The sequence below is a fragment of the Centruroides sculpturatus genome, unplaced genomic scaffold (assembly GCF_000671375.1).
Source record: "Centruroides sculpturatus isolate CEXI.00-Female unplaced genomic scaffold, Cexi_2.0 scaffold248, whole genome shotgun sequence".
In the NCBI taxonomy this organism is placed as follows: Eukaryota; Metazoa; Arthropoda; class Arachnida; order Scorpiones; family Buthidae; genus Centruroides; species Centruroides sculpturatus.
This window is the reverse complement of record NW_019384437.1, coordinates 190,857-216,679: the sequence shown is the minus strand read 5'-3', so window position 1 is coordinate 216,679 and position 25,823 is coordinate 190,857. Positions and strand designations below refer to the sequence as shown.

At 27.1% G+C, this 25,823-nt stretch overlaps 1 protein-coding gene across 1 annotated transcript; it reads left to right on the top strand.

Moving 5' to 3' along the window:
• Positions 1-1,067: 1,067 nt before the first annotated feature.
• On the top strand, positions 1,068-25,461 carry LOC111619958. Its single transcript, XM_023361786.1, has 20 exons — positions 1,068-1,328; positions 12,891-12,956; positions 13,026-13,304; positions 13,378-13,662; positions 13,947-14,192; positions 14,271-14,555; positions 14,712-14,996; positions 15,101-15,433; positions 15,817-16,086; positions 17,560-17,826; positions 17,896-18,504; positions 18,622-18,879; positions 18,951-19,211; positions 22,385-22,557; positions 22,647-22,807; positions 22,882-23,036; positions 23,117-23,195; positions 23,263-23,416; positions 23,486-25,070; positions 25,137-25,461. The coding sequence occupies exons 2-20, from the start codon at positions 12,896-12,898 to the stop codon at positions 25,394-25,396; spliced, it is 6,006 nt and encodes a 2,001-aa protein (XP_023217554.1). The 5' UTR covers positions 1,068-1,328; positions 12,891-12,895; the 3' UTR covers positions 25,397-25,461.
• The last annotated feature ends 362 nt before the right edge of the window (positions 25,462-25,823 follow it).

The window sequence follows — 25,823 nt, the reverse complement described above, 5'->3', positions numbered from 1 at the left end:
ATCATAAAATTTAATAGAAAAGAGTGAAAAGGTGAGCTATTTTAGAATCCAACTGATAGATTTATCAGTTGAAGCGGATGATGGCGAACTACTAAACTGAATTTTCTCTCTAATAAAATTACCGGGTTTAAACATATAATTAGAGCATGCCTGGTAGTACATATAAAAAAGCAAGCTCTTGTAAAAAAAATAATAATGAAAGTAGAGATGTAATATTCTGAATTCCATAATTTAACCACCCTTCATTGTTGAAAATATGTAATGAATTACAATAAAAGTTTTCATGTATACAACCAGTTGCGAAAGTGTTGATTCCGTTTTTAATATTCATAAAAAAGAAAGAAAGAAAATATGTTTGTTGGTTACGTCAGAATGCATGCTGGAAAATTTCGGCTTCGGGACCACTGACCTAATTTTAAACGTGAGAAGGGAGGTCATAACTTTCGTCAGCGTGATTCCTGTCGTTATAGTGTGTCAAGTGTGTCCCATGAATCACAGACTCTCTCTTCTCTCCCTCCGACCATTCTTTTTTAGAATTTTACAGTTTTTTGCTTTGTTTTCTACAGGAAATGTTGTCGACCTGTTTTAAAAGTTTTTAATGGGTAGTCAATGCAGTTTAACGATTGACTTAGTATCTGATTCATGTTCAGTAATTTGTGAAGGGAAAAGATCGATATGGATGCTGCGTGTTTCCTCTCATTCTATCGGCTGAGAGGAAAATGAAAGTTGAGTGAATTTTGCTAAATGAGATATAACATCGTGTTTTTAATTTTGTTTTATTATAATTAATCTTCTGTTAAAACTTATTTATGTTGATAAGTTGAAAATTGAAAATATAATCAGTTTTAGAAATGTAGATTTGATCATTTACTTATTTTATATTATGTTTACTGAAATTCTTCAAATGTCTTCAGATAATCTCGAAGAAAACATTATTTTCAGTAGAAATTCAAACAGATTAAATTAATATTATCTCTACAGTACTGCAACTTTTATGGCTTTTCATTACTATAGTATTTAGTAGTGAGAAACTATAATAATGTCACATATTTTGCAGACTTCTTCAAGTATTTTAATATAATGTAAGTAAATTTAAAATATAGATATGTACTGTAAATGTCTTGTTTTCATTTAAATTCGATCAATGACGGATACAAAGCTACCATTGATTATATTTTATTCTTAAATAGATGTGCAGGATGGAGTGACTCTCCTATCATGATGGACTTGTTTAGAACTCAGATATAATTTTCAAATATCCAGGGATCCGTGGATTTTTAGTGAAGAAACATAAATTTGCAGATTAGAATGATATCTATATTTAAAATGTAGGACATCAATTGGATACAATATTCTTTTTAAAATGAATGACACTAACATTTAGAGTTTAAGATACATTGTGGAGAGTATGATTACATTGTTTAAAATCTGATATGTTAACTGTAGTATAGACTTTGACCTTAAATTACATATAGATAAGAACTGGTATAAATATACACGAATCACGAAATCATGGAAATCATTGTAACTATCTTAACTCTAACGAATTTCATTCATTTATTTATATTTAACTGTTTTATAAAATACTTATTTTGAAATAAATTACATAATCTTTAGAGTTGATTTCATTTCTATGAAAAATATACAAATATGTTTAAAAAATCTAAAAAATATTTTCAGTGAAAAACATTAAAATATATGTTAATATGTCAACATATGGTTTTAATATGTAAACTGATTCTAAGTGCAATTATATATGTAAATAATTAAAAAGACTAACTTGACTAACAAAACGGCATTCAAAAACGTAGATTGATGAGTTTATAAGGCGATTAAATTAAGATAACAAGAGAATACATCCCAATTCTCAATAAAATTGTTTGTAAGGCTCTAGTCCGTTAACTTCGTCGTGTGCTTTCCTGAGCGCAAATCATGTTTGTGCTCAAGTAAACGGGATTTTAACGCACGACTGGTTGTAACTACGAATGATGAAATGTACGAGCTTCTAGTCAATGGAATTTTTTAAACATCTGATAGTTTCCAGGATTACAGGGATCTCTATACTTAACTACAATTCTACGTAACAAAGGGTGAATGCTAATGGCAGGTCTTACAGACAAACATCTAGTAAGGCATAATCGCCCTATAAACCATTTTGTACTCAATTGTGGTTTCTGTTTTGTTAATATTTACTTGTAACTGTAATTATAATTTTATACTTTATAACAATTTTCATCTAAAGTAGTAACATCTTTCATATTTCAAACATTCTACTAAAATAAAATAATAATAATAATTTTTATAACTTCTGATAAATATTACCTAAATTCAGACATTCTAAACACATAGAAATTAATTAAAAATAAATGAATAAAACAATTTTAACGTTGTTGTATATCAGAATTTACATAATCTGATACATAATCCTTTAAAAATAATTAGCACTAAATCAAGTAATTAACAAAATAACAGTAAAGCATAGCATCCGACCTAGACCTAGATTGACCAATTCTTTATGTAGCTTGTAATATTTTCACCCTCCGACCCGCGCTTGCAACATTCCGTGTCCCAACATATACCGAGCGAATAATGGTAAGGTAAAACAGGTGGGTTTCCTGTCAAAACGGGATGTTGGGTGGAGCAAATATCAACCATTTCGATCACTGACCCATTCCATTTTACAAACCACAGTACCTACCAAGTGAACGCATGTATTTTTGTAGTTATGCCGGCTCCCCGAAAAAAATTTGGAAGTTCTTTGATTTAAATATAAACCCATAAAGTAAACTTTCAGGAGGAAAAAGTTATCTGTAGTAAGTTCGTCTAAACATATATATATATATTTTTTTAATCTTATTTTTATTCTCGAGTTAACATTATTCTTTTGCACGATATGATGGTTTTGTGTTTGGTTCAATATTTTAAAATAATAAAAAATCTCTTGCTATTTTACTTAGCATAAAACCATTCTAAAATACTTTTAAGATTCTAATTAAAACTCAAATGATATTGTTGAAGCAATGGAATCCCAATAACAGAAACATCATAGAAGATTCATAAAAAATTCTTGTTATGATATTTCTAAAAGTTGAGGAAGCAAAATTTACAAATCAATACAAATTACATTAATTGTTTCTTCCTTTTCCAATATAATTGTATCAAATTTATAAACAGTTAGGCGGATTTGCAGCCAATGCTCATTGATTGTTCGGAATCAGCTAACCCAATGACCTCAATTAAACATTATCCATAAACAAAGATTAATTCAGAAAAGATAGAAAAATAAATAAATTTGTTTAGATCTTTATCATAAAATTTAATAGAAAAGAGTGAAAAGGTGAGCTATTTTAGAATCCAACTGATAGATTTATCAGTTGAAGCGGATGATGGCGAACTACTAAACTGAATTTTCTCTCTAATAAAATTACCGGGTTTAAACATATAATTAGAGCATGCCTGGTAGTACATATAAAAAAGCAAGCTCTTGTAAAAAAAATAATAATGAAAGTAGAGATGTAATATTCTGAATTCCATAATTTAACCACCCTTCATTGTTGAAAATATGTAATGAATTACAATAAAAGTTTTCATGTATACAACCAGTTGCGAAAGTGTTGATTCCGTTTTTAATATTCATAAAAAAGAAAGAAAGAAAATATGTTTGTTGGTTACGTCAGAATGCATGCTGGAAAATTTCGGCTTCGGGACCACTGACCTAATTTTAAACGTGAGAAGGGAGGTCATAACTTTCGTCAGCGTGATTCCTGTCGTTATAGTGTGTCAAGTGTGTCCCATGAATCACAGANTATATATATATATAAAATTTTCTCTACTGAAATTATTAAATATTTTTAATTTTTGGCTAAATTAAAATATAATTTTTGCATAAACTAGCGATGCATTCATTAAGAGAATATTGATTTTAATATAAATAATCACCTTTATACAATTTATATTATTAATTCTAACGTTTAAATTTCTTCGAATTTGAATAACAGAACTTTTTGAAAAATCGCGTGGTGTTCACGTGACAAGACCCATGGTCAGTTTTTGAAAAAGGTGGTCCTCGTCACGAAACGCCAGTCACGTGACGCCGGAGTCACGTGAATGGACAGCACGCTATTCGCGGAAACATTAGAAAGTGTGTGACCTCAAAGCTTCCTCGAATGGCGTGCAGACATTTGTAGTAGTCAGGGTCAACGATTGATATATTTTTTATTTCTTTTTTCGGTATCAAAACATCACGAAAATCATTCTATGAAAATACTATGAAAACGAATATGTTTATACTCAAGGACGTCTAAAGAAAAATTAGGATTTAAGTCAAAACATATTCAATTTTTTCACATAAAAATGTATTTTTTTCAAATTTCAGGTGTTTTTCCTGGATATATTTCGTCGTTTCCTCTCGAAAACATAGTGGTTTTAAATAATTAATTATCTCATTAAAACATTTATATAAAGTTCTTTAAAGTTAAAATATTTACTTCAAAAATCTTATATTAGATTTTAGAAAATTAATAAAACAAAAAAGAAATTAGAAGCTTGAAAAATGCCTTTTCAAAAATTTATATAAGTTTCCGTTATTAAATTTGAGAATATTAAAATAATAATTTATGAAAAATTTTTAATAAATACAGAAATTAAATGTAATTAAGTTTTAAAATATTTTATAAATTATTATTATTTAAATCCTAAAATATTTATAAAGCGTTTTAACATATTTTTAATCGACAATTTTAGAACTGAATATTAAAGAAAATCAGTAATTAAATATCAAAAACTTCTACAAACTTAATTAATGCCAGAAAAAATCAGCAAATAAATATTAAAATTTCTACATTAATTTTTTAATTGATTAAAAACATTTAATGAAATCTAATTAAGGAATTATTCACAGGAAAATTTTCTAATTATAGAAATACATCATATTAAAAAGTATATTAAAGAAAAATTAAACGCTTATTTCTAAGTAGATGATTATAATTATGTTAAAACATCTTTAAACTTAATAATTTATCTTTGTTAATTTTTATTATAAAACGTTTACTGCTTATAACATTAAATTAGATTATTTCTTTTGAAATTTTGGGAATGATATTTTATGTTTTTAAGCTATTAATTTAAGTTTTACACATAATTATAAATTAATATTTTTGCTTAAATATTTCTCAACAGATTCTGAGAATTTAGGGAATTTAAAGAAAAATCTTTTAAATTGTTTTTAGAGAATTTTCTTCAAAAAAAGGAAGGAAAAAAATGATATTTTTTGAACTAGAAATTCCTTTGGTGTGAATTTAAGGAATTTATTTATTTCAAAAGAAATTTTTGGGATTAATTTTAGAGAATGCGCTTTTAAACTGCAGTTTTTTAATTTGGTTTTTGATTTAAAATGTTTATATATATATAAATGTATCTTAGTTTTTATTTAAACAATTTTTTAAAATTTTTCAATGCTATCTTAAAAAGTTTTTCCTAGATTCGTGATTCGGAGAACTAAAATATTCGTTTACAATTGATGTAGGTTTAAAGTCAACGTGTAAAAATTTCCATTTTATTATAAAGAGCAGGAATTTCCTGTAGATTTTATACTTCCGTAATCCTTATTGCACCGTCGATATATACAAATTACTAACAAAAATAACAATTTTTAAAATATGTAAAGGTTAATCACAATAATAAAAATAGATAGGAATGAACTATAATGTTTTTCTAGTTTGTTTACAAAAATAATTTAAAGAATTTTTAGTAAACACACGTGTAATTTTTTTCAAATAATAACTGCTTCTTGTTTAATCGCTTCACGTGGCACTGCAATACACTTAAATTACTCTGCATAATTTTTCTATTTCTTTTACCTGCGAAAGGTACATATAAATCTCTAAAAATTAAAGAATTTAAGGAGAAATTATAATAAAAATGAGCTATGAATATCAGGAAGTACTTAGTTTTGGGCACGATTTGATACAAAGCGACGCGACTAAGCGTGCAGAAGTAGATATTTGAAGGCTTAATTTAGGGCCGAATTTAAATTAAATATTAATAAATAAATAAATAGATACATTTTATCTAATATTTATGAAGAAAATCATAATAAATTTATACTTATGAATGATTATTTGTTGTTATCAATATTGTAAAGTACCATCGCGAGTGGAAGATTGTCCATAAATACTATTAAAATTTAATTTAAAAATTACATTATAAATATTCAAAGAGCTGAGATGTGTTTTATAGGATATTTTTCAGTAAAATGATTTATAGAATGTTACATAACCGAATATAAAAACGTAGACTATAAATTCTGAACTTGAAATGATTAGAATTTAAAATGGACGAATAATCTCTTAAATTTTATAAAATAAAATTTGATTATTTATATTAATAAGTTAACTAACTTTGTAATAGTTAATTTTATGCAGAATTTTTATCCGTTTTTTTTAAAATATTTGTATGCTTTAAACATAGATATGAAAGAGGATACTTAATAATTTATCTTTGTTAATTTTTATTATAAAACGTTTACTGCTTATAACATTAAATTAGATTATTTCTTTTGAAATTTTGGGAATGATATTTTATGTTTTTAAGCTATTAATTTAAGTTTTACACATAATTATAAATTAATATTTTTGCTTAAATATTTCTCAACAGATTCTGAGAATTTAGGGAATTTAAAGAAAAATCTTTTAAATTGTTTTTAGAGAATTTTCTTCAAAAAAAGGAAGGAAAAAAATGATATTTTTTGAACTAGAAATTCCTTTGGTGTGAATTTAAGGAATTTATTTATTTCAAAAGAAATTTTTGGGATTAATTTTAGAGAATGCGCTTTTAAACTGCAGTTTTTTAATTTGGTTTTTGATTTAAAATGTTTATATATATATATAAATCTATCTTAGTTTTTATTTAAACAATTTTTTAAAATTTTTCAATGCTATCTTAAAAAGTTTTTCCTAGATTCGTGATTCGGAGAACTAAAATATTCGTTTACAATTGATGTAGGTTTAAAGTCAACGTGTAAAAATTTCCATTTTATTATAAAGAGCAGGAATTTCCTGTAGATTTTATACTTCCGTAATCCTTATTGCACCGTCGATATATACAAATTACTAACAAAAATAACAATTTTTAAAATATGTAAAGGTTAATCACAATAATAAAAATAGATAGGAATGAACTATAATGTTTTTCTAGTTTGTTTACAAAAATAATTTAAAGAATTTTTAGTAAACACACGTGTAATTTTTTTCAAATAATAACTGCTTCTTGTTTAATCGCTTCACGTGGCACTGCAATACACTTAAATTACTCTGCATAATTTTTCTATTTCTTTTACCTGCGAAAGGTACATATAAATCTCTAAAAATTAAAGAATTTAAGGAGAAATTATAATAAAAATGAGCTATGAATATCAGGAAGTACTTAGTTTTGGGCACGATTTGATACAAAGCGACGCGACTAAGCGAGATGTAAAATTTAATGTTAAAGATAGACGATGATTAAATTTAATTATGTAAATGCAGGAGTATCAAGTAATCCGTTATACCTTATGCAGGAAGTTGATGTTTATTCAACCATTTTATTCAATGATGTCGAAAGATGCTCAATTAAAACTGTTAGATTGATTTCTATTAAGTTATTAATGGAAATTTTTTTATTTATCTGATTTGGCAATATTTTACTGCATTTTATTGCTTTTAAATGTAATTTTTCTTTATTATTTTTCAATTTTAAAAGCTATTTCTAAACGTAATTTAGTTTGGTTAAGAGATAAACTATAATAAAAGGAAAATTTCTACCTGAATTAACAACAATATTTACTTAAATTGCCTTAAAATATAAAGACTTTTAGAAAATTTGAAAGAATTATTATCATAGAAGCTTTACAAATAATTATTATATTTAAAATTTGTAAAAGAACCAAAATAATAATAATAATAATAATAATGTATTATACAAAAATATCATTAAAATTTTTAAAGATTAAAGGGAATTTTTTTATGAAAGGTTCGTAAATTCTTAATAATGTTAAGTGAATTTAAATAGGAGTCGTTATTTTAAAATTAGTTAAATATTAAAAAGGAATTTTTAAAATTGAGAAATTGTTTTTAATAATAAACTAAATAAAAATTTTAAATATAATTTAATATAAAAATAAAATTGTTATTCATTAAACAAAAGGTTTTTAAAAGTTTTATCTTAATTTAAAGTTTTAAAATCAAATTTAAAAATTGTTTTATATATTAGAATAATTNAGAGCAGGAATTTCCTGTAGATTTTATACTTCCGTAATCCTTATTGCACCGTCGATATATACAAATTACTAACAAAAATAACAATTTTTAAAATATGTAAAGGTTAATCACAATAATAAAAATAGATAGGAATGAACTATAATGTTTTTCTAGTTTGTTTACAAAAATAATTTAAAGAATTTTTAGTAAACACACGTGTAATTTTTTTCAAATAATAACTGCTTCTTGTTTAATCGCTTCACGTGGCACTGCAATACACTTAAATTACTCTGCATAATTTTTCTATTTCTTTTACCTGCGAAAGGTACATATAAATCTCTAAAAATTAAAGAATTTAAGGAGAAATTATAATAAAAATGAGCTATGAATATCAGGAAGTACTTAGTTTTGGGCACGATTTGATACAAAGCGACGCGACTAAGCGTGCAGAAGTAGATATTTGAAGGCTTAATTTAGGGCCGAATTTAAATTAAATATTAATAAATAAATAAATAGATACATTTTATCTAATATTTATGAAGAAAATCATAATAAATTTATACTTATGAATGATTATTTGTTGTTATCAATATTGTAAAGTACCATCGCGAGTGGAAGATTGTCCATAAATACTATTAAAATTTAATTTAAAAATTACATTATAAATATTCAAAGAGCTGAGATGTGTTTTATAGGATATTTTTCAGTAAAATGATTTATAGAATGTTACATAACCGAATATAAAAACGTAGACTATAAATTCTGAACTTGAAATGATTAGAATTTAAAATGGACGAATAATCTCTTAAATTTTATAAAATAAAATTTGATTATTTATATTAATAAGTTAACTAACTTTGTAATAGTTAATTTTATGCAGAATTTTTATCCGTTTTTTTTAAAATATTTGTATGCTTTAAACATAGATATGAAAGAGGATACTTAATAATTTATCTTTGTTAATTTTTATTATAAAACGTTTACTGCTTATAACATTAAATTAGATTATTTCTTTTGAAATTTTGGGAATGATATTTTATGTTTTTAAGCTATTAATTTAAGTTTTACACATAATTATAAATTAATATTTTTGCTTAAATATTTCTCAACAGATTCTGAGAATTTAGGGAATTTAAAGAAAAATCTTTTAAATTGTTTTTAGAGAATTTTCTTCAAAAAAAGGAAGGAAAAAAATGATATTTTTTGAACTAGAAATTCCTTTGGTGTGAATTTAAGGAATTTATTTATTTCAAAAGAAATTTTTGGGATTAATTTTAGAGAATGCGCTTTTAAACTGCAGTTTTTTAATTTGGTTTTTGATTTAAAATGTTTATATATATATAAATGTATCTTAGTTTTTATTTAAACAATTTTTTAAAATTTTTCAATGCTATCTTAAAAAGTTTTTCCTAGATTCGTGATTCGGAGAACTAAAATATTCGTTTACAATTGATGTAGGTTTAAAGTCAACGTGTAAAAATTTCCATTTTATTATAAAGAGCAGGAATTTCCTGTAGATTTTATACTTCCGTAATCCTTATTGCACCGTCGATATATACAAATTACTAACAAAAATAACAATTTTTAAAATATGTAAAGGTTAATCACAATAATAAAAATAGATAGGAATGAACTATAATGTTTTTCTAGTTTGTTTACAAAAATAATTTAAAGAATTTTTAGTAAACACACGTGTAATTTTTTTCAAATAATAACTGCTTCTTGTTTAATCGCTTCACGTGGCACTGCAATACACTTAAATTACTCTGCATAATTTTTCTATTTCTTTTACCTGCGAAAGGTACATATAAATCTCTAAAAATTAAAGAATTTAAGGAGAAATTATAATAAAAATGAGCTATGAATATCAGGAAGTACTTAGTTTTGGGCACGATTTGATACAAAGCGACGCGACTAAGCGTGCAGAAGTAGATATTTGAAGGCTTAATTTAGGGCCGAATTTAAATTAAATATTAATAAATAAATAAATAGATACATTTTATCTAATATTTATGAAGAAAATCATAATAAATTTATACTTATGAATGATTATTTGTTGTTATCAATATTGTAAAGTACCATCGCGAGTGGAAGATTGTCCATAAATACTATTAAAATTTAATTTAAAAATTACATTATAAATATTCAAAGAGCTGAGATGTGTTTTATAGGATATTTTTCAGTAAAATGATTTATAGAATGTTACATAACCGAATATAAAAACGTAGACTATAAATTCTGAACTTGAAATGATTAGAATTTAAAATGGACGAATAATCTCTTAAATTTTATAAAATAAAATTTGATTATTTATATTAATAAGTTAACTAACTTTGTAATAGTTAATTTTATGCAGAATTTTTATCCGTTTTTTTTAAATATTTGTATGCTTTAAACATAGATATGAAAGAGGATTGTTATTGTAAGCTGTATAAACTGAATCATTCCGTTGACAACGTATTAAATGATTAATCTAAACAATTCTTTCATACATTGTTTATTTATCTATAAGGTTGATTTCCAAATAGAAAAAAAAGCAAATAAATATGAACGTTATGAGCTAACAAGCTTTTATTTAGTCAATCAATCTCCTTCAAACAATATATATTTTTTTTATTTTTTATTGCGTGAAAATCCTCAAAAACAGTTTACTATTTTCAGGAAAACGGTAAATTGTATAAAACAGGGATGCAATAACAATAACATTCTATATATAAACTGAAAAAGTAAACAATTTCAATCCATATCCTTTTCTATTATTTGGAACAATGCGAGCAAATCAGTACAATCTACTTTATCTGTCACTATCGATTTACTAAAATAAAATCATTCAAAATCGTTTATATCAAATAATGGCAAATATTTAGCAATATCTGATCAAACTGTAAAACCTTTTTTATTTTATTTTATCAAATCTATCAGTTAGATATTTCCACCCGATGTTTTATCATCTTATTCACTTAAGAATTATATCCAATATCAGGAAAAAACCAATTACAGAGATATTTTTATTGTAAAATATTCTGAATCAATTGGCTCTGTAAAGTTTTCGTGTGAATTATTCCGTATTTATTATTGTTTATTTCTGGTTAAAATTTTTAAAAAATAGAATTATTAATTATAATTTTATTTTTGGAAAATTTCAAGAATAAATTAAATTAAATTAGCTAAACTGCGAGTAATTTAATAATTTGTTTACGTTTTAAATTATAATTTTATAATGTAAATAATAAATTTTAGAATTTTAATGAAATAGTGAAATTTATAAATTTTATATTATAATTATTTGTTTTCTGTCCTGTATTGTAATAAATATTCTTAATAGCTATATGTAATTTGCTGTAAATTTTAAGGACTTATCGCAGTTTTCAAATTAGAAAATACAAAAAATACTTGAATTATAACCGAGGAAGGGTATATGGCCCCGAAATGTACTGTACAGTACTGTACATATTGATTTAATAAAATCTGAGTGAGCTTTCCAATTGAAAACTGTGTGATAAGTCCTTAAAATTTACAGCAAATTACATATAGCTATTAAGAAAGTTTATTATAGATTTTGATTTTTTATGACCTGAAAACTTAGACAAATCATTTATATATGATTTTAAACATTTATTCAGCAAAATTACGAATAATTGTAAAATTGTTATTATAAAAATGTAAATTTTCTTAAATTTATTTACGAATTTAACACGTATTAATTTATAAATGTTCTTATAATTTGATGCATGCCTACGATTTAATTTTAAAACGTTTTAAATATTAAATGGCAATTAATTGTTTACATTATACAATTTTTTTTTTCTGAAGTGATGCTCAAGCAAGAATTTCGAACGTTAGTTTACGTCTTTTCATTTGTTTTACCGTAAAATAATTTGAAAAAAAATTTTTAAATCATTAATTGCAATAAAAATCATGTTGGCATTTGGTTTACATTTAACTCTAAAGACCTAGTTAACCATATTTAAACTAATACACTACCATGAATAGTTTATATTTTTCTATTTTTTTAAAAAAATACCAAGCGAAGGTCAAAGGAGATAAAAGGCTTATTTTAATTGCACTCAAGCGATTATATGGGCAAACACGGAAGTTTTAAAAACATTATATAACGAGATACAAGGTCGAATGATCATTTTTCATCCACAACTCAACATTTATGTTCTGCTGATGAGTATTGTTAACCATAAATGGGTAATTTGGAAGAAGTTGAAGAGTTTGAATTTCTGCACGGTAAACTATTTTAAATGGATGTAAAAATTTTTTATTTTTTAATGTTTAATGTAGGAAATTTATTTTAGAAAACTTAAAAGATTTTGTAATTATAAAATTAATTGAAATGAATTTATGAGAGGAATTTTTGATATCTTGACGAGAATTTTCCATCCCAGATACGAAGAAATGATTTTTTTAAATTTAGGTTAAAATAAAACAGTATAAATTTTAACTGATGTTTCATAAATTTCTTAATATATTTTTGAGGAAAATGCTAATTAAAAGTTTATTTCTAATACGAAATGTTTAAAAATATTTAAAAATTAATAAGCATCAACGAATGTCTGAAGTTTTTACAAATTTTTAAAAAATATTATTTTATTTTATTTATTTATTTAGTAAATTTAATTGTAAGCAATTATTACTTCATGTTTTTAGCTAATATGTCTGGAGTACTTCTGATTTTTATCGCTTCTTTTGCACCACATCTGACTATATCAAGAGGTAAGATATTTTAAAGATAAGATATCTTAAGTATACAATATTATAATTATGCTTAATTTTTAATTTTAGGACAAGCATGCTTCGGATTTGATACATTTGAGAAAATATTTTCAACTGGATTCAATCCACCAGGAGCGGTGGTTACAAAACTTGAACATGGAACTCCTGATGCTCCTACAAAGCATTGCTTACATTTATGTGGAGAGAAACGAGAATGTCTCTCTTTTACATTGGATTTGCAAAACAAAATATGCTATTCTCATAACGTGAATTCGTTGGGAAGTAAAGAATCTTTAACTACCGCTTCAAACAGCGTTTTCTTTGAACAAATCTGCTTCCAAAGAAAAGGTAATGGAAATTCAGCAAAGAATTTCTGTTAATTTCTTCATCTTTTCTGTATTTTAACTAATGATTATTTCAGATAGTACTGAACGTTGCAAAGAAAAGTTGTGGGCGTTTGAAGTAGAGAGGAATGCCTTCCTCGTAGGACACGTGGAAAAGGAATTAGACCATATCTTATCGCGTTATGAATGCGAAAAAAAGTGCTTCAACGAAGATATGTTTGCATGTCGATCTGCTGATTACGACGAAAGAAATAAAATTTGTAGGCTAAGCAAAGAAGACCGATGGACTCGTCCTGATGATTTCTTGCGAGATCAATCTGGAAGCCATCGATCTTATTTAGAAAACCAATGCATTTCAGCTGGTAAGTTTGATATTTTATACAATAAACTCATTAAATAAAATAAGTAAATGAAATGTAATGTATTAAAAAGCTAAAACTCTAAGAAATTCACTTCGCAATTATGGACTTTCTATGATCCAAAGTATAAGACATTATAATATTTCTTAATAATTGTTTGCTAGCGTAATTTTGTAAAAGCTATGTAGAAACTAATTCATAATTTTTTCTCTTATTTGCTACTTCTCAAAATTATTATAATTATTAACAATTTACTTAAAATATTTATTTAATGTTACTATTATTAGCTCCAACAGCTTGCCGTTTTCAAAATCAAGAAGGTTTTATGTTTCTATCTACCGATTTGATCAAGTTTGCAGATAACGTCGACGATTGTAGAAATCAATGTGAACAAGAACCGTCTTTTAACTGTAGAAGTTATTCGTATGTTGATAACAAATGCTTTCTAAGTAGTGACGGAACGTCTACTCTAGGATTCGAATTTCTCAAAGAAGAAAGTGGTGTAATTTTCGGTGAAAAGAGATGTGTAGTAGGTAAGAATATCGAATTATAAATAATTTATAATTAGCATAAAAATTTTAAAAAAACTTTTGGTGTATTATTTTCCAAAGATCGTTGTAACGATGGGACTGTTACATTCGAGAAAATCACTGGTTACATCTTGAGGTCTTCTGTAGAAACAAACATCGAAATACCTAGAACTGGTAGTACTTGGCTTCAAGGTATTACCTTAGATTGCTGGAAGCATTGCAAAGAATCTGCGGATGATTGCCCAGCTTTTACGGTCTCGTATCAAACACAAAGATGCCAAAAATTAGATAGAAATTCTCAAGGACGAATTGGAGATTTAACACCTAGACCGGGTGGAAATTATTTTGAGAAAATTTGTTTGAGAGGTTAGTAATTGAATTAATAAATTTCGCCTACGTTTTATTCTTCAACGTTTTTTCTCGAAACTCTATACTTTTTAAATGTCGAAAATCTTCTTTAAAACTTACTTATATCATAATTAAATTGTTAATTTAATAAATTTTTGGAAAATATTTTTTTAGGTGCCGAAGCAGAAGCATGCAAAAATAAAGCTTGGGCATTCGAGAGAGTTCCAGCATTCGAATTAGAAGAAAGTTTATACGATAGACATATACCAAATGTACAAAATAGAAGTGAGTGTGAAGAATTATGTCTAAGAGAAGTTACATTTGTTTGTCGATCAGCCTTTTATCACGAAGATGATCTTATCTGCAAACTAAGTCGTGAAGATCGAAGAACTCAATCACAGAAATATCATACCAATAACAATATAAGGACTAGTTACTTGGAAAATTCTTGTATTCCCGGTATGCATACTTTATTTTTTCTGTAATACTGTATTTAATGCATAATGTAAATATATAAACGATTTTATTCTTATGTTTGAAATTTATCAAATTTATTTTTTTAGTTTTGACAACTTGTCCCTATGAACATACTTTAGACCATTATTCAACATATACAGATACTGTTCATAGAGGAGCGATACAATCGCACAGCGACTGCGAGAAAGTTTGCGATGACTTTCAAGGTTTCAATTGTAGATCGTATGCTTATTACTCAGCTCAGGGTCAGTGCTTTTTCAGTGGAGACGACACAGTTAGCGTGGGGGGAAAGAAACTCAGTTTGCAACCCAGACAAGGTATCACATATTTTGAAAGAAATTGCAATTTGACTACCGAAATTACAACTGGTACACCATCTAGACCGCCTCCTACAACTGTTCCACCGCCAACTGCTCCCAGTAAGTAATTTCTTACTTGCACTATTTGAATTTTTGTTTAATCAAATATTGTTTGATTCCTGGCTTCCCTGTACTATTTAAACTCGTTATACAATATATATTAAATTCTTAATCTATTTGAAAATAAGGATAAAATTTTCAGTAATTGAAGCTTCAGTAAAACTTGTTATTGCTTATGAATAATTATACCATATCTAAAAGTTATTTTTTAATACAGTACAATAATTATTTTGCAAATTTTTGACCTCATTCTATAGAATGCAATGATGAATTACTTAAGTTATAAAAATATATAATTATGAAAGTCGAATCGAAAATATATATGTTGATCAAATTTTATGTTTAAATTGATTTTAATTTGTTATTTTTTAATAATATTTCAGAAACCGTATGCGCCAGTGGACAGAAATTGACTTTTGAGAAACTGATCGGGTTCGAATCTATTGGAAGTTATCCAATTTATTTATATCGTAGCACTTTCCAAATTCCGGGAATAACATTAGAATGTCTTCGTAAATGCGAATTAGACTCAGATTGCGAATCATTCGTCTTAGATTACGAACGTTTCGAATGTTACAGATTTAGCGATTTTGGTCCAGTTAATATTAGACCTAATAAGGGCAAGAGTTACTTTAAATCATTGTGTATATCAGGTACATTTTATATAATATTATAAAATTAAATTAAATTACTAAAATAAAATTTACATACAAGATATTTCACAAAAATATTTTTGTATCTATTTCTCTTAAATGTTTCAGACTACTTTTAAATAGATTTTATTGATATTTCGATTGAAACGTAATAAGACGTTTAATAATTACATATTTCATAAATGAAGTGAAGAAGTGATTTTAGAAGAGAACTAATAATGAAATGTAAATGCACTATTAATTAATTGATAAATATAATGGGGCTAATTTTATTGTCAAAGGAAGCGTTTGGAATTGGCTTTCCTGTCTTACTAATATGTGTTATACAGGAAATACTGTTTTATAGGAGATCCATTTTATTTAGCTTCCTTCGGGTGATTTTTCTGTTGAGTTTATATTACAATGAAGTCAATAAATATGAAATAATAATGACAGGTATCTGTAGAATATAATCTATATAGCCTATAGTATAGATTTTATACTATAGATTCTATAGAATCTGTAGTATCTATAAGACATTATAAGAGAAATATATTCATAAATAAATTGTTTTTAAAATCCTTTTCAAGTTAATATCTGTTTTCTTTTTATTTTATTTTCAGTAATTGCTAAAATTAAAATGATATTTGCTGAGAATTGGATATATAATTTTAATGTTATTTTTAAAAATTAGAATATAATAATACTTTAAACGTGTAAAGAATTGATAGATAAATAAGTGAACTAATATAGTCGTTTCAGCGCTGAAAGTGTAGAAAGAGTAAAAATAATATAATATTAATGATATAAAAAAACTAGAGAAACTTTATTGAATTTCATCTTCTCGATTTTCAACTCTATATCTAGAATAAACGATTGGATATTATCAAAAGTTTTGTGATGTTTATAAAATTTTAAAACTGTTTGGTTATATATAAATATCTAAAGAACCGAATCAATAATAAATAAATTTTTTAGAATTTTTTTATAATTTTACTTTTATCTCAGAGGATGAAAAATATATTTGTATATATCTCTGCATATATTATCTTTCATGATTTATGGTTGACACTAAGCTAAACACTAAACATTAGGATTAGTAAAGTTAAAATTATAATAATAAAACTTGAAAAATGTTTTCGCATTTATCTTAATTTTCTGCTATCAAATAAAACTATAAAATTATCGCTACGTAAAGATAATCAGTAGGTTACGAGTATGCTTGAAAACATTGAGAGCCTGAATTTGAACGAAAGAAATTATTATGAATTTTATTTATTTATTAAAAATTTATTAATATAATACTAGATTATTATAAATATTAATTAATTTTTTCCAACTAAGAATATTGTAGTTTACGATTGTTTACATATATATAATTTGCTTTATGTATCTATAAAAGATGGAAATAGGTTCCTTCTATGATAACAATTTCTGTCTTGTTTCATATAGATCCTTGCCTTATGATGTAATTTATTATTATTTTAATTTTAGCTTTAATTCCGTGTGAAAAACTTTGGGCTGTTGATATATTAATGGATAGAGAACTGAGAGTGACAAGACCAGTCGATGTCATACGACAGGTGAATCGAGAGGAATGTGCACGTAGATGTTTGGAAGAAAGAAGATTCCGCTGCAGGTCGTCAAATTATTACAGTTTTCGCAGAGAATGTACACTTTCTACCGAAGATAAAAATTCACCAGTTGCAGAACTGCATTTCTCTGCTGGAGTAGATTATATAGAAAATCAATGCATTTCTGGTAAGATGTATATTTAAAATACTTTAAGATCATATTCTACACTGTAATAACTAATTATTTATTATTCAGAAACGTCAAATTGTCCATATCAGTCACCAGAAATAGGGATTTACATGTGGTATGTAGATCGTACTCTTCATGGCATCGTCACTTCACAGCAATGCGAAGAAGAATGTGATAGAGAAAGAGCATTCAACTGTCGATCTTATAGCCACGTTGATGGAACTGGCGAATTTAAATGCTTATTAAGTTCTGATAATAAAGAAAGTTTACCGAATACCGCATTTGAATTACGCCACAAATCCTTATTTGCTCAAAAGGATTGTAAAAACCAAATTACAAGATCCGTTCCACGTGAGACACCTATCCTAACTCCTCCAGTAGTACCTCCTACTCAAAGACCAGGTGTATGTACTTTCGATAGATATACTTACGAGAAAATAGTGGGTTACGATCCTCGTCTTTTAAGAAAGCACAGAATACCCATTATCGATAGTGTAGGCATTTTGGGGCAATGCCAACACGAATGTCAACGAATGGGAGACAGATGCAAAGGATTTGTAATTCTTTACACGCCTGTGCAGATTTGTTATTGGTTGGAAGTTGCTGCATCAGAAATTACAAATGCTCTCATGCCGTCTCCTCTTGCTGCTTACTATGAGAAAGTTTGTTTAAGAGGTAAACAATTGTAAAATGCAATTCTTAATTTAAACATATGTTTAAAAAAATAGATTTCTTTCATAATTTTTACAGCGATAAGGATTTAGTTAAACTTAAATTGTTATATTCTTACAGATATGGGTTGTGGAAAGTATTGGACGTTTGAAAGAGTTATAGGGCACCAAATGAAAGGAACAGCGCTCATGGATATACCAAGTATACCAGAAAGAACTGACTGTGAAGATTTATGCATCAGAGACAAGAACTGTTTGTCTGCTAATTACTTTTATAAATTAAAGTTATGTCGACTTTTTTCTGAAAGTCGGAGGAGCCAGCCTTCTGCTGTTGTGAAAAGTGAAGATGTAGATTATCTTGAAAATCAATGCATAAAAGGTAAAGTGTGTGATATTAATTATAAATTACACTTCAGAGAGACTCTTTCTTCAAATTTCACTTTATTTTAGAGCCTCCCACGTGCCAATATAAAGATTATCCAGATCGTTTCTTTCCTTACATCGATAGACTTTCTAGAGCTCACGACATACACGACTGTCAGAAACAATGTGATCTAGAAAGACGATTTCGGTGCCGTTCTATAAATTACGAAACTATGACTAGGCATTGTGCCTTATCTAGCGAAGATTTGGCAACGGTGGGCGATAGCAGAGATCTTCTACAGTTTCGAAGACAGTCGATATTTAGCGAAAAGGGAAACTGTGAACAAGGTAAGAATTAACTTGAAAATATTCAACTAGTTTATAGATTATTCTGTAAATGAATGCGGTGTCTTAATGATAGGAAGTGGTATTACTGTATAGAAAAACCTATATAGCAAATATTCTTATAAAAATAAATACGCTTTTCGTAAATTTTGCTCAAAATTTATTTTAATAAAATATTAATTGAAATAGAAATAAAGAAACCCGCAGATATTATAATAGTAATACCTAAATCGTTGTAAATATCAATCTTTTCAAACGCAGTTTCATTTTTAAATTGAATAACAGGATTTGTGTGATTTTTTTATAATTTATAAAATTTATTATGATAAAAATTCAATATATGAAATCATCCCTGAGTATTTCTGATGGTATTAATAACTTTATAGAAAATAGAACGGCTAAGATCGAAAACAATATAATTAAGTGCCGGAATAGTATGCAAATTTTTCTATTTACAACAATTAAAAACTTTTTAAAGTTTTTCTATAATAAATCTTAAATATTTGTGAGGGTTTGCTTTTACTTCCGTCAGGCCCGAACGGTCAGCCTACGCAAACCTAAACTTATGATAAATTGACATACCTGGGAGGAAGATGAATGTCGCGTAGATCCTGATAGAGAGCGACAACTTTTATTAACAAGTTAAACATTTGTTTAAACCGAAAGGAATCAACTTTACGACACTACTCGACAGAGAGAGAGAGAACATTGCGACCGACCGATGTCATCCGAATTTGCGATGTGCGAACAAGAACAGTGACGACTCGAACTCGGACACAATCAGACAGATGTTCGAGTAAAGAAAGTTTGGAGATTTCTTGAAGTAATCTTACTATCGAAACTTCCGACATTTTTTACACTTTTAGCAGCGAAAAAAAGAAGGAAGTTCCATTATTCTGCCGAAGGTGGTTCGGACTTCCATTTTCTCTCTTCTCTTCTTTATCATCGTTGACTTTGCTCAAGACTCTTCTTACCGTATCTCCTGGTTTTTATTCTCCTACTTCCATCCTTTATTATTCCATCCCTCGTTATTCTTTTTTCCTGGGGCTAGCCAATCGACGTTGGTTTTGGGGCCCAGCTTTCTCCTTCGGGCCAATTATAATTCTTTTTTTTTTTTGCATTTTGTTTTCGGTTCCAGGGGAAAATGGATGACACAGAAGCGTTATCGCATGAGACGATCGCGATAACGCCTCTAACTTAGGCTTAATATCCTAACTTAAACTTAAGCTTAATTCATTACTTTTACAATTAAATAAACTCCATAATTACATATTTTAAACCTCGCACGTTTACACATTTATGACTCTGGATTTGAAAAAGTTTTAGTAGATTTGAATAAGCCATTTAATACATCACTTCTTAAATAGACAACCAGGAAATGATTAGAATAAGTAAACAGCAAAGAATAATTTTTTTTTAAATTTGTAAGAATAAATTTAGAGAAAATATTATTTTTTTGTAAATTTACATTTATTAATAAACGTTCAGAGAAATTGTGAATTCAACTTAAATTATTTAATTATCATTTCGATTCATTTGAAATTGATTGAAATGATGAAGACCACATTTTCTGATAAATGAAATGTTTTTACTTTTTTAATATAATTATTTCTGATGATTTTTACACTGTATGCCTATACACAGAAATGTTTCCTGATAATAAAGTAATTTTCTTGTTAGAGAAATTTTATTTTAAACATTACTTACCATTTAAAAACTGTAGAAAAGGATGACAAATTAAATAAAGAGGGAATATGTCTAATTTTTAAGTTTTTCTACAATTAGAAAGTTATTCCTGTTATATACTTGGAAAAATTTTAAAAATTACTTCGTAACAGAATTAACATATCTAAAACGTTATTGCTTGATGTTTATTGTTCAGATCGTTTAACTTAGTCTTCAAGGAAAGTTTTCTCGTAGACTAATAAACATATTAATTTTACTATTAATTCATGCTTGACTGTATCAGCAATGTTATGATTCTCTTGTATATTAGCTTGCTATTGCACGTTTCGTTAGCGATGAGAATGGCAAACTTCTTGGAAACCGACTGTAAACTAAATGTGAAAATATCAAGCTGGCATTAAATTTTTGGATTTATAACCATCTTATAAAATGATTTTTAATAAAACTATTTTTTTGTCATGAAATAAAGATGACAAACTTTTTAGAGGGATTTTTCCCTTGTAAAAACATTCTTTCACCTGTGAAAACATAAAGCATACTGACTCAGTTTTTTTATGATGTATTTTACTGTAATAAAATTAATTTTCTTACCGTTTTTAGCAGTAAAGAATTATATTTCAAACAAACAAAAATAACTTAGTATAGATTATACTAACGGTTAAATATAATCAAATTTTTATGATGTAATAATTGCATTTTATTCCCACAATAACTTTTCTTTGCCTCTCCTATAAAAGATTTCGCTCCTCATTAAGAAGGTGTGAACTATTGTGATAAGGAGTAGCTTTCTAATTGGAAAAAATGGTTTAACAAAAAAGTATTTGGTTAGAAATTATTATAACCTTTATGTTTAACATAGGTTAACATACACTATTACAACTTTCAAATAATAAATAATGTAATTAAAAATTAAAATTACACTCTCAATTATATTTGAGTTTATATCCCGCTTCGTTGAAAGATTTTTAAGAAATAAACTCAAATATAATTGAGTGTAATTTTAATTATAATTATGAAAATCGCTGCAACAAAGATTAGGATAAATAATTTCATTACCTTGAGTGTGTTAGGAGTATTTCATCATTACTGTGATTAAATTTATCATAATATACCTGATGAAAATGAAGATAGTTTTGAGTCAGTTTTCTAAAACGAAAGTACTTAAATAACATTTTAAATACTTTTTATATACCTGATTTAATTATATCAGAGATATTAAATAAATAAAATAGTCAATATTATAGACTTAACTATGATTTAAAAATTACTATAATTATCTTTGTAATTTATAAAATTGTCATGAGATGAATAAAATTATGAAAAATGGTACTGATGTATATATCTGTATCACTTTTTAGTCTTATATTATTAATCATTTTCTATATTTTTTAATTGAAAAACTATATCGAATTTTCTTCGTTCGAAATTAGTTTTATTTAATTTCATTATATATTTTTAATGCACAAATAATTAATTTTTCTTCTATATAGTTAGCGTTCAGTGCAATCAACAAGACATGATATTAACAGTTAATTTTGCCGTACCATTTAATGGACGAGTTTATGCTAAAGGAAATCCTGCACAGTGTTACATGTTAGGTACTGGTCAGCAATCATTACAGTTTGCTGTTTCAATGGGAAGCCGTTGTGGAACTAAACTTGAGGTAAATGTGTTTTAAATAAGGAATTATAACAATATAAATCATAAATTAATGTTTGAATGTAAGTAATTTGTTATCGTTATAATTTATAGGGTCCTGATCTTTATGTAAATGAAGTAGTAATTCAACAACATCCGGTTATAATGACAGATAACGATAAAACAATTCGAGTTATGTGTTCTTTTGAACCCAGAGAGAGGACATATACTTTAGGAAATCCATTACAGTCTGATCATCCAGCCATGGAAGTAGCGTAAGTGCTTACAAAAATAAACGAATATCAGTTATTCACAAATTTTAAAAAATTATTGTAATGTTTTTCTTTAGGACTTTGTTTCAGCATCCAATTAAATCAGTAGTCACCAATACTGTTCCTCCTCCGAATGTTGTCATGAGAGTTTTGGATCATCAAGGTCAAGATGCTCGAAGAGTTGGACTAGGAGACGAATTAACTCTTCGAATAGAATTGAGGGAAATTAACAGTAATAAAAAATTAATAAAATGTTTATATTAAAAGTAATTATTAGTCCTCAATTCACGTTAATTTTTCTTTCTGTTTCAGGTGCTTTCGCTCTGCATGCTAAAAATTTATATGCAAGAAGTACTAAAGGCGAAAGCCTTTTTCTCATCGATGGCAGAGGGTATAATTATATTGTTATATAAATATTTTAAAATATTTATAAAATTTTAAACAAAATTTACCATTAGATGTCCAAATGATCCCAGTATTTTTCCAACTCTTCAAGTGGATCAAAGAGATGGAAAATCTCTTTATGCTAACTTTAAAGCTTTTCGCTTTCCGTCAACTGGGATGGTCAACTTCGAAGTACAGATAAAGTTTTGTCAAGATCGATGCGAACCAGTAAGTTATATAACGTTGTAAAGATTTGTTTTGAAATGTAAATGAAATTAATAATTAAAATATTTACAGGTTATTTGTAGAAATGGAGCAAGATCTCATGGAAGACGAAAAAGATCTTTACATGATAATTCTAATCAAGAAATTCTTTCCCTAACAACACAGTTTCCGTTTCAAAAGAATCAAACTTTCAAAAATAATTACATGTTAAATTCTTCTTTATCGAGTAATACATCTGCTATCTTCGAGAGAAAATCACGACTTAAATACCAGAATGTAACTGCTCCAAAATTTTCAAGTTCAACCGCAGATTTTCAGAAACGAAATTTTATGAGGACTTCAAATTTTACCAGAGAGCAAAATATTTGGGAAAATTATTCAAAAATCGTTAACAATTCTACAAGCAAACCATTTTTTCAATCCCATTCTCCAAGGGAGTTAACACCTTCCGAAATGTCTAATTTAAATCGTCATTATTCTAGAGATCAAGATTATACGCATTCCTATGATAACAGACAATTTGACAGACCATCCGAAGGATTTGGTCCTCACTATCGTGAATATCATCAAAATTTTCGTCAAGATTTTCGGCCAAATTCACCTCCTCCTCTTTATCCACCATATTACAATAATCGCGGTACAGAACATCAATACAATCAATTTCAATTCCATTACACAGATCAACAATTTGATGATCATAGAATGCGTCCCGCTTCTCATCCAAGACATTATCATTCTTCACATCAATTACATTCTTCTCCAAATTTTCAAATTCGTGATCGTCCTAGCAACGACAAATCGTTTTCTGAATTGCAAAGTTCTTCGATACGTGTAATTTCCAAAGATCGAGAATACGAGAGGCCTTTAAACAATCATAATGGACCTATATCAGTTCATTCGTCTACACCTTACTCGCAGCAGCAGCATGTATTTAATCCTCAAATTCCTAAAGAACGTTACGACTTTCCTCCCAACGTCCATAATGTACCCAATTCTCCAATGTCTCATAATTATCCTAGCCCATGGCCCGGATTTCGTGTTTCAAATCCAGATCAAGCTCCTAATTTGCATTACAGGAATCCTTACAATAACAATCAGAATTCGAATACTCGAATTTGGACTTCTAATAACGCTCAACCTTCAAGAGAAGAGACAAAGAAAAATTCTTCTTATACACTACATCATCCCTCTTCTATTCGTAAAGAAAATCGCAATTTCTCTAGATCTCCACCTGTTCATACCCGTCTACCTTCACCTATACATCCACCAATTCTGAGAAACTCTAATGTGAAAAACTCTTCTCGTCCATCTCTCATTTTACAACCACCTCCAAATAATTCTCAAACTATAAATATGGATAGGAAAAATCCAATAAACGCTCCTCCCTATTTAAATTATCCGTCAAACAGTAATATGAATGCAGGAAACAGATTCCCTCCTAGAAACCACCACTGGAAACCAGAAGAGAACAAATCTAGACCAACGTATAAATCGAGGCCACCACAAAATAATCACAGAATTCCACCTAAAGATGAGAAACATACCAATCTTCCTGACGAACTTCCATTATCTTTTGCTATCATGGTTGGAGAAGATCAACCAATGGCTGATAAATCTGCTTGGACTTTAGAAAGAAAAACTAGACCCCCGCCAACAGGTAACTAAATGTAATTTTTATAATTAACTTTATGTTTTCAATTACTAAACATTAGTTTTATCTTAGTTTTACCAGAAATATCAGAAGATACGGTATGCACTTCAAAAACAACTGTAGTAGTCACGGTGACTGCAGTTACTGTCTTGTATATAGGAGCGGCAATAGCGGCTATATTTTTCTATCGTTGGAGACGAAAACAAAAGAGAAAAAAGAGAAGATATATCGATCCTCAACCACGTTCTCAACCGAATAATTCTGATGTAACGTATGCCAGTCCTGAAGTCACTTTCAGAAGTATTTATGGGGCATTCCCAAATGAAAGCTAAAGTTATCTGTGATGATAAATTACTTGATGATACTTGAGAAGTTGGAGGTAGGTTTTTAGTATGAGACTAAGAACACAAAATTCGTATATAAAATAATTTTATGTACGAGTTTTATAATACTAAATGAGAATTTTAAAAATATTCACGTGTAATTGTGTATACCTTGCGTATAATTTTGCATATTTTGCATATTATATTTTCAAATTATCAAGAACATTTTGCAGGATATACTCTTATACGAATGAAGTTAATTTCAAGATATTTAAAATATAAATTTATAACTAAAATACTGATAAAAAGAAAAATTGGAAATTACATTCAAAATTCAATTATTTCTCAAGTATTAATCAAGAATAAAGAAAAATTCGCGTTGTAAAATATCTATACGAATATTTGTTTTACTATTTTTATTATTTTATTTTTTAAT

Coding starts and splice junctions, on each gene's coding strand:
- LOC111619958 (XM_023361786.1), top strand. CDS start 12,896: ATGTCTGGAGTACTTCTGATTTTTATCGCTTCTTTTGCACCACATCTG. Junction 13,305..13,377: donor AATCTGCTTCCAAAGAAAAG/GTAATGGAAATT, acceptor TGATTATTTCAG/ATAGTACTGAACGTTGCAAA. Junction 14,193..14,270: donor TGAAAAGAGATGTGTAGTAG/GTAAGAATATCG, acceptor TATTTTCCAAAG/ATCGTTGTAACGATGGGACT.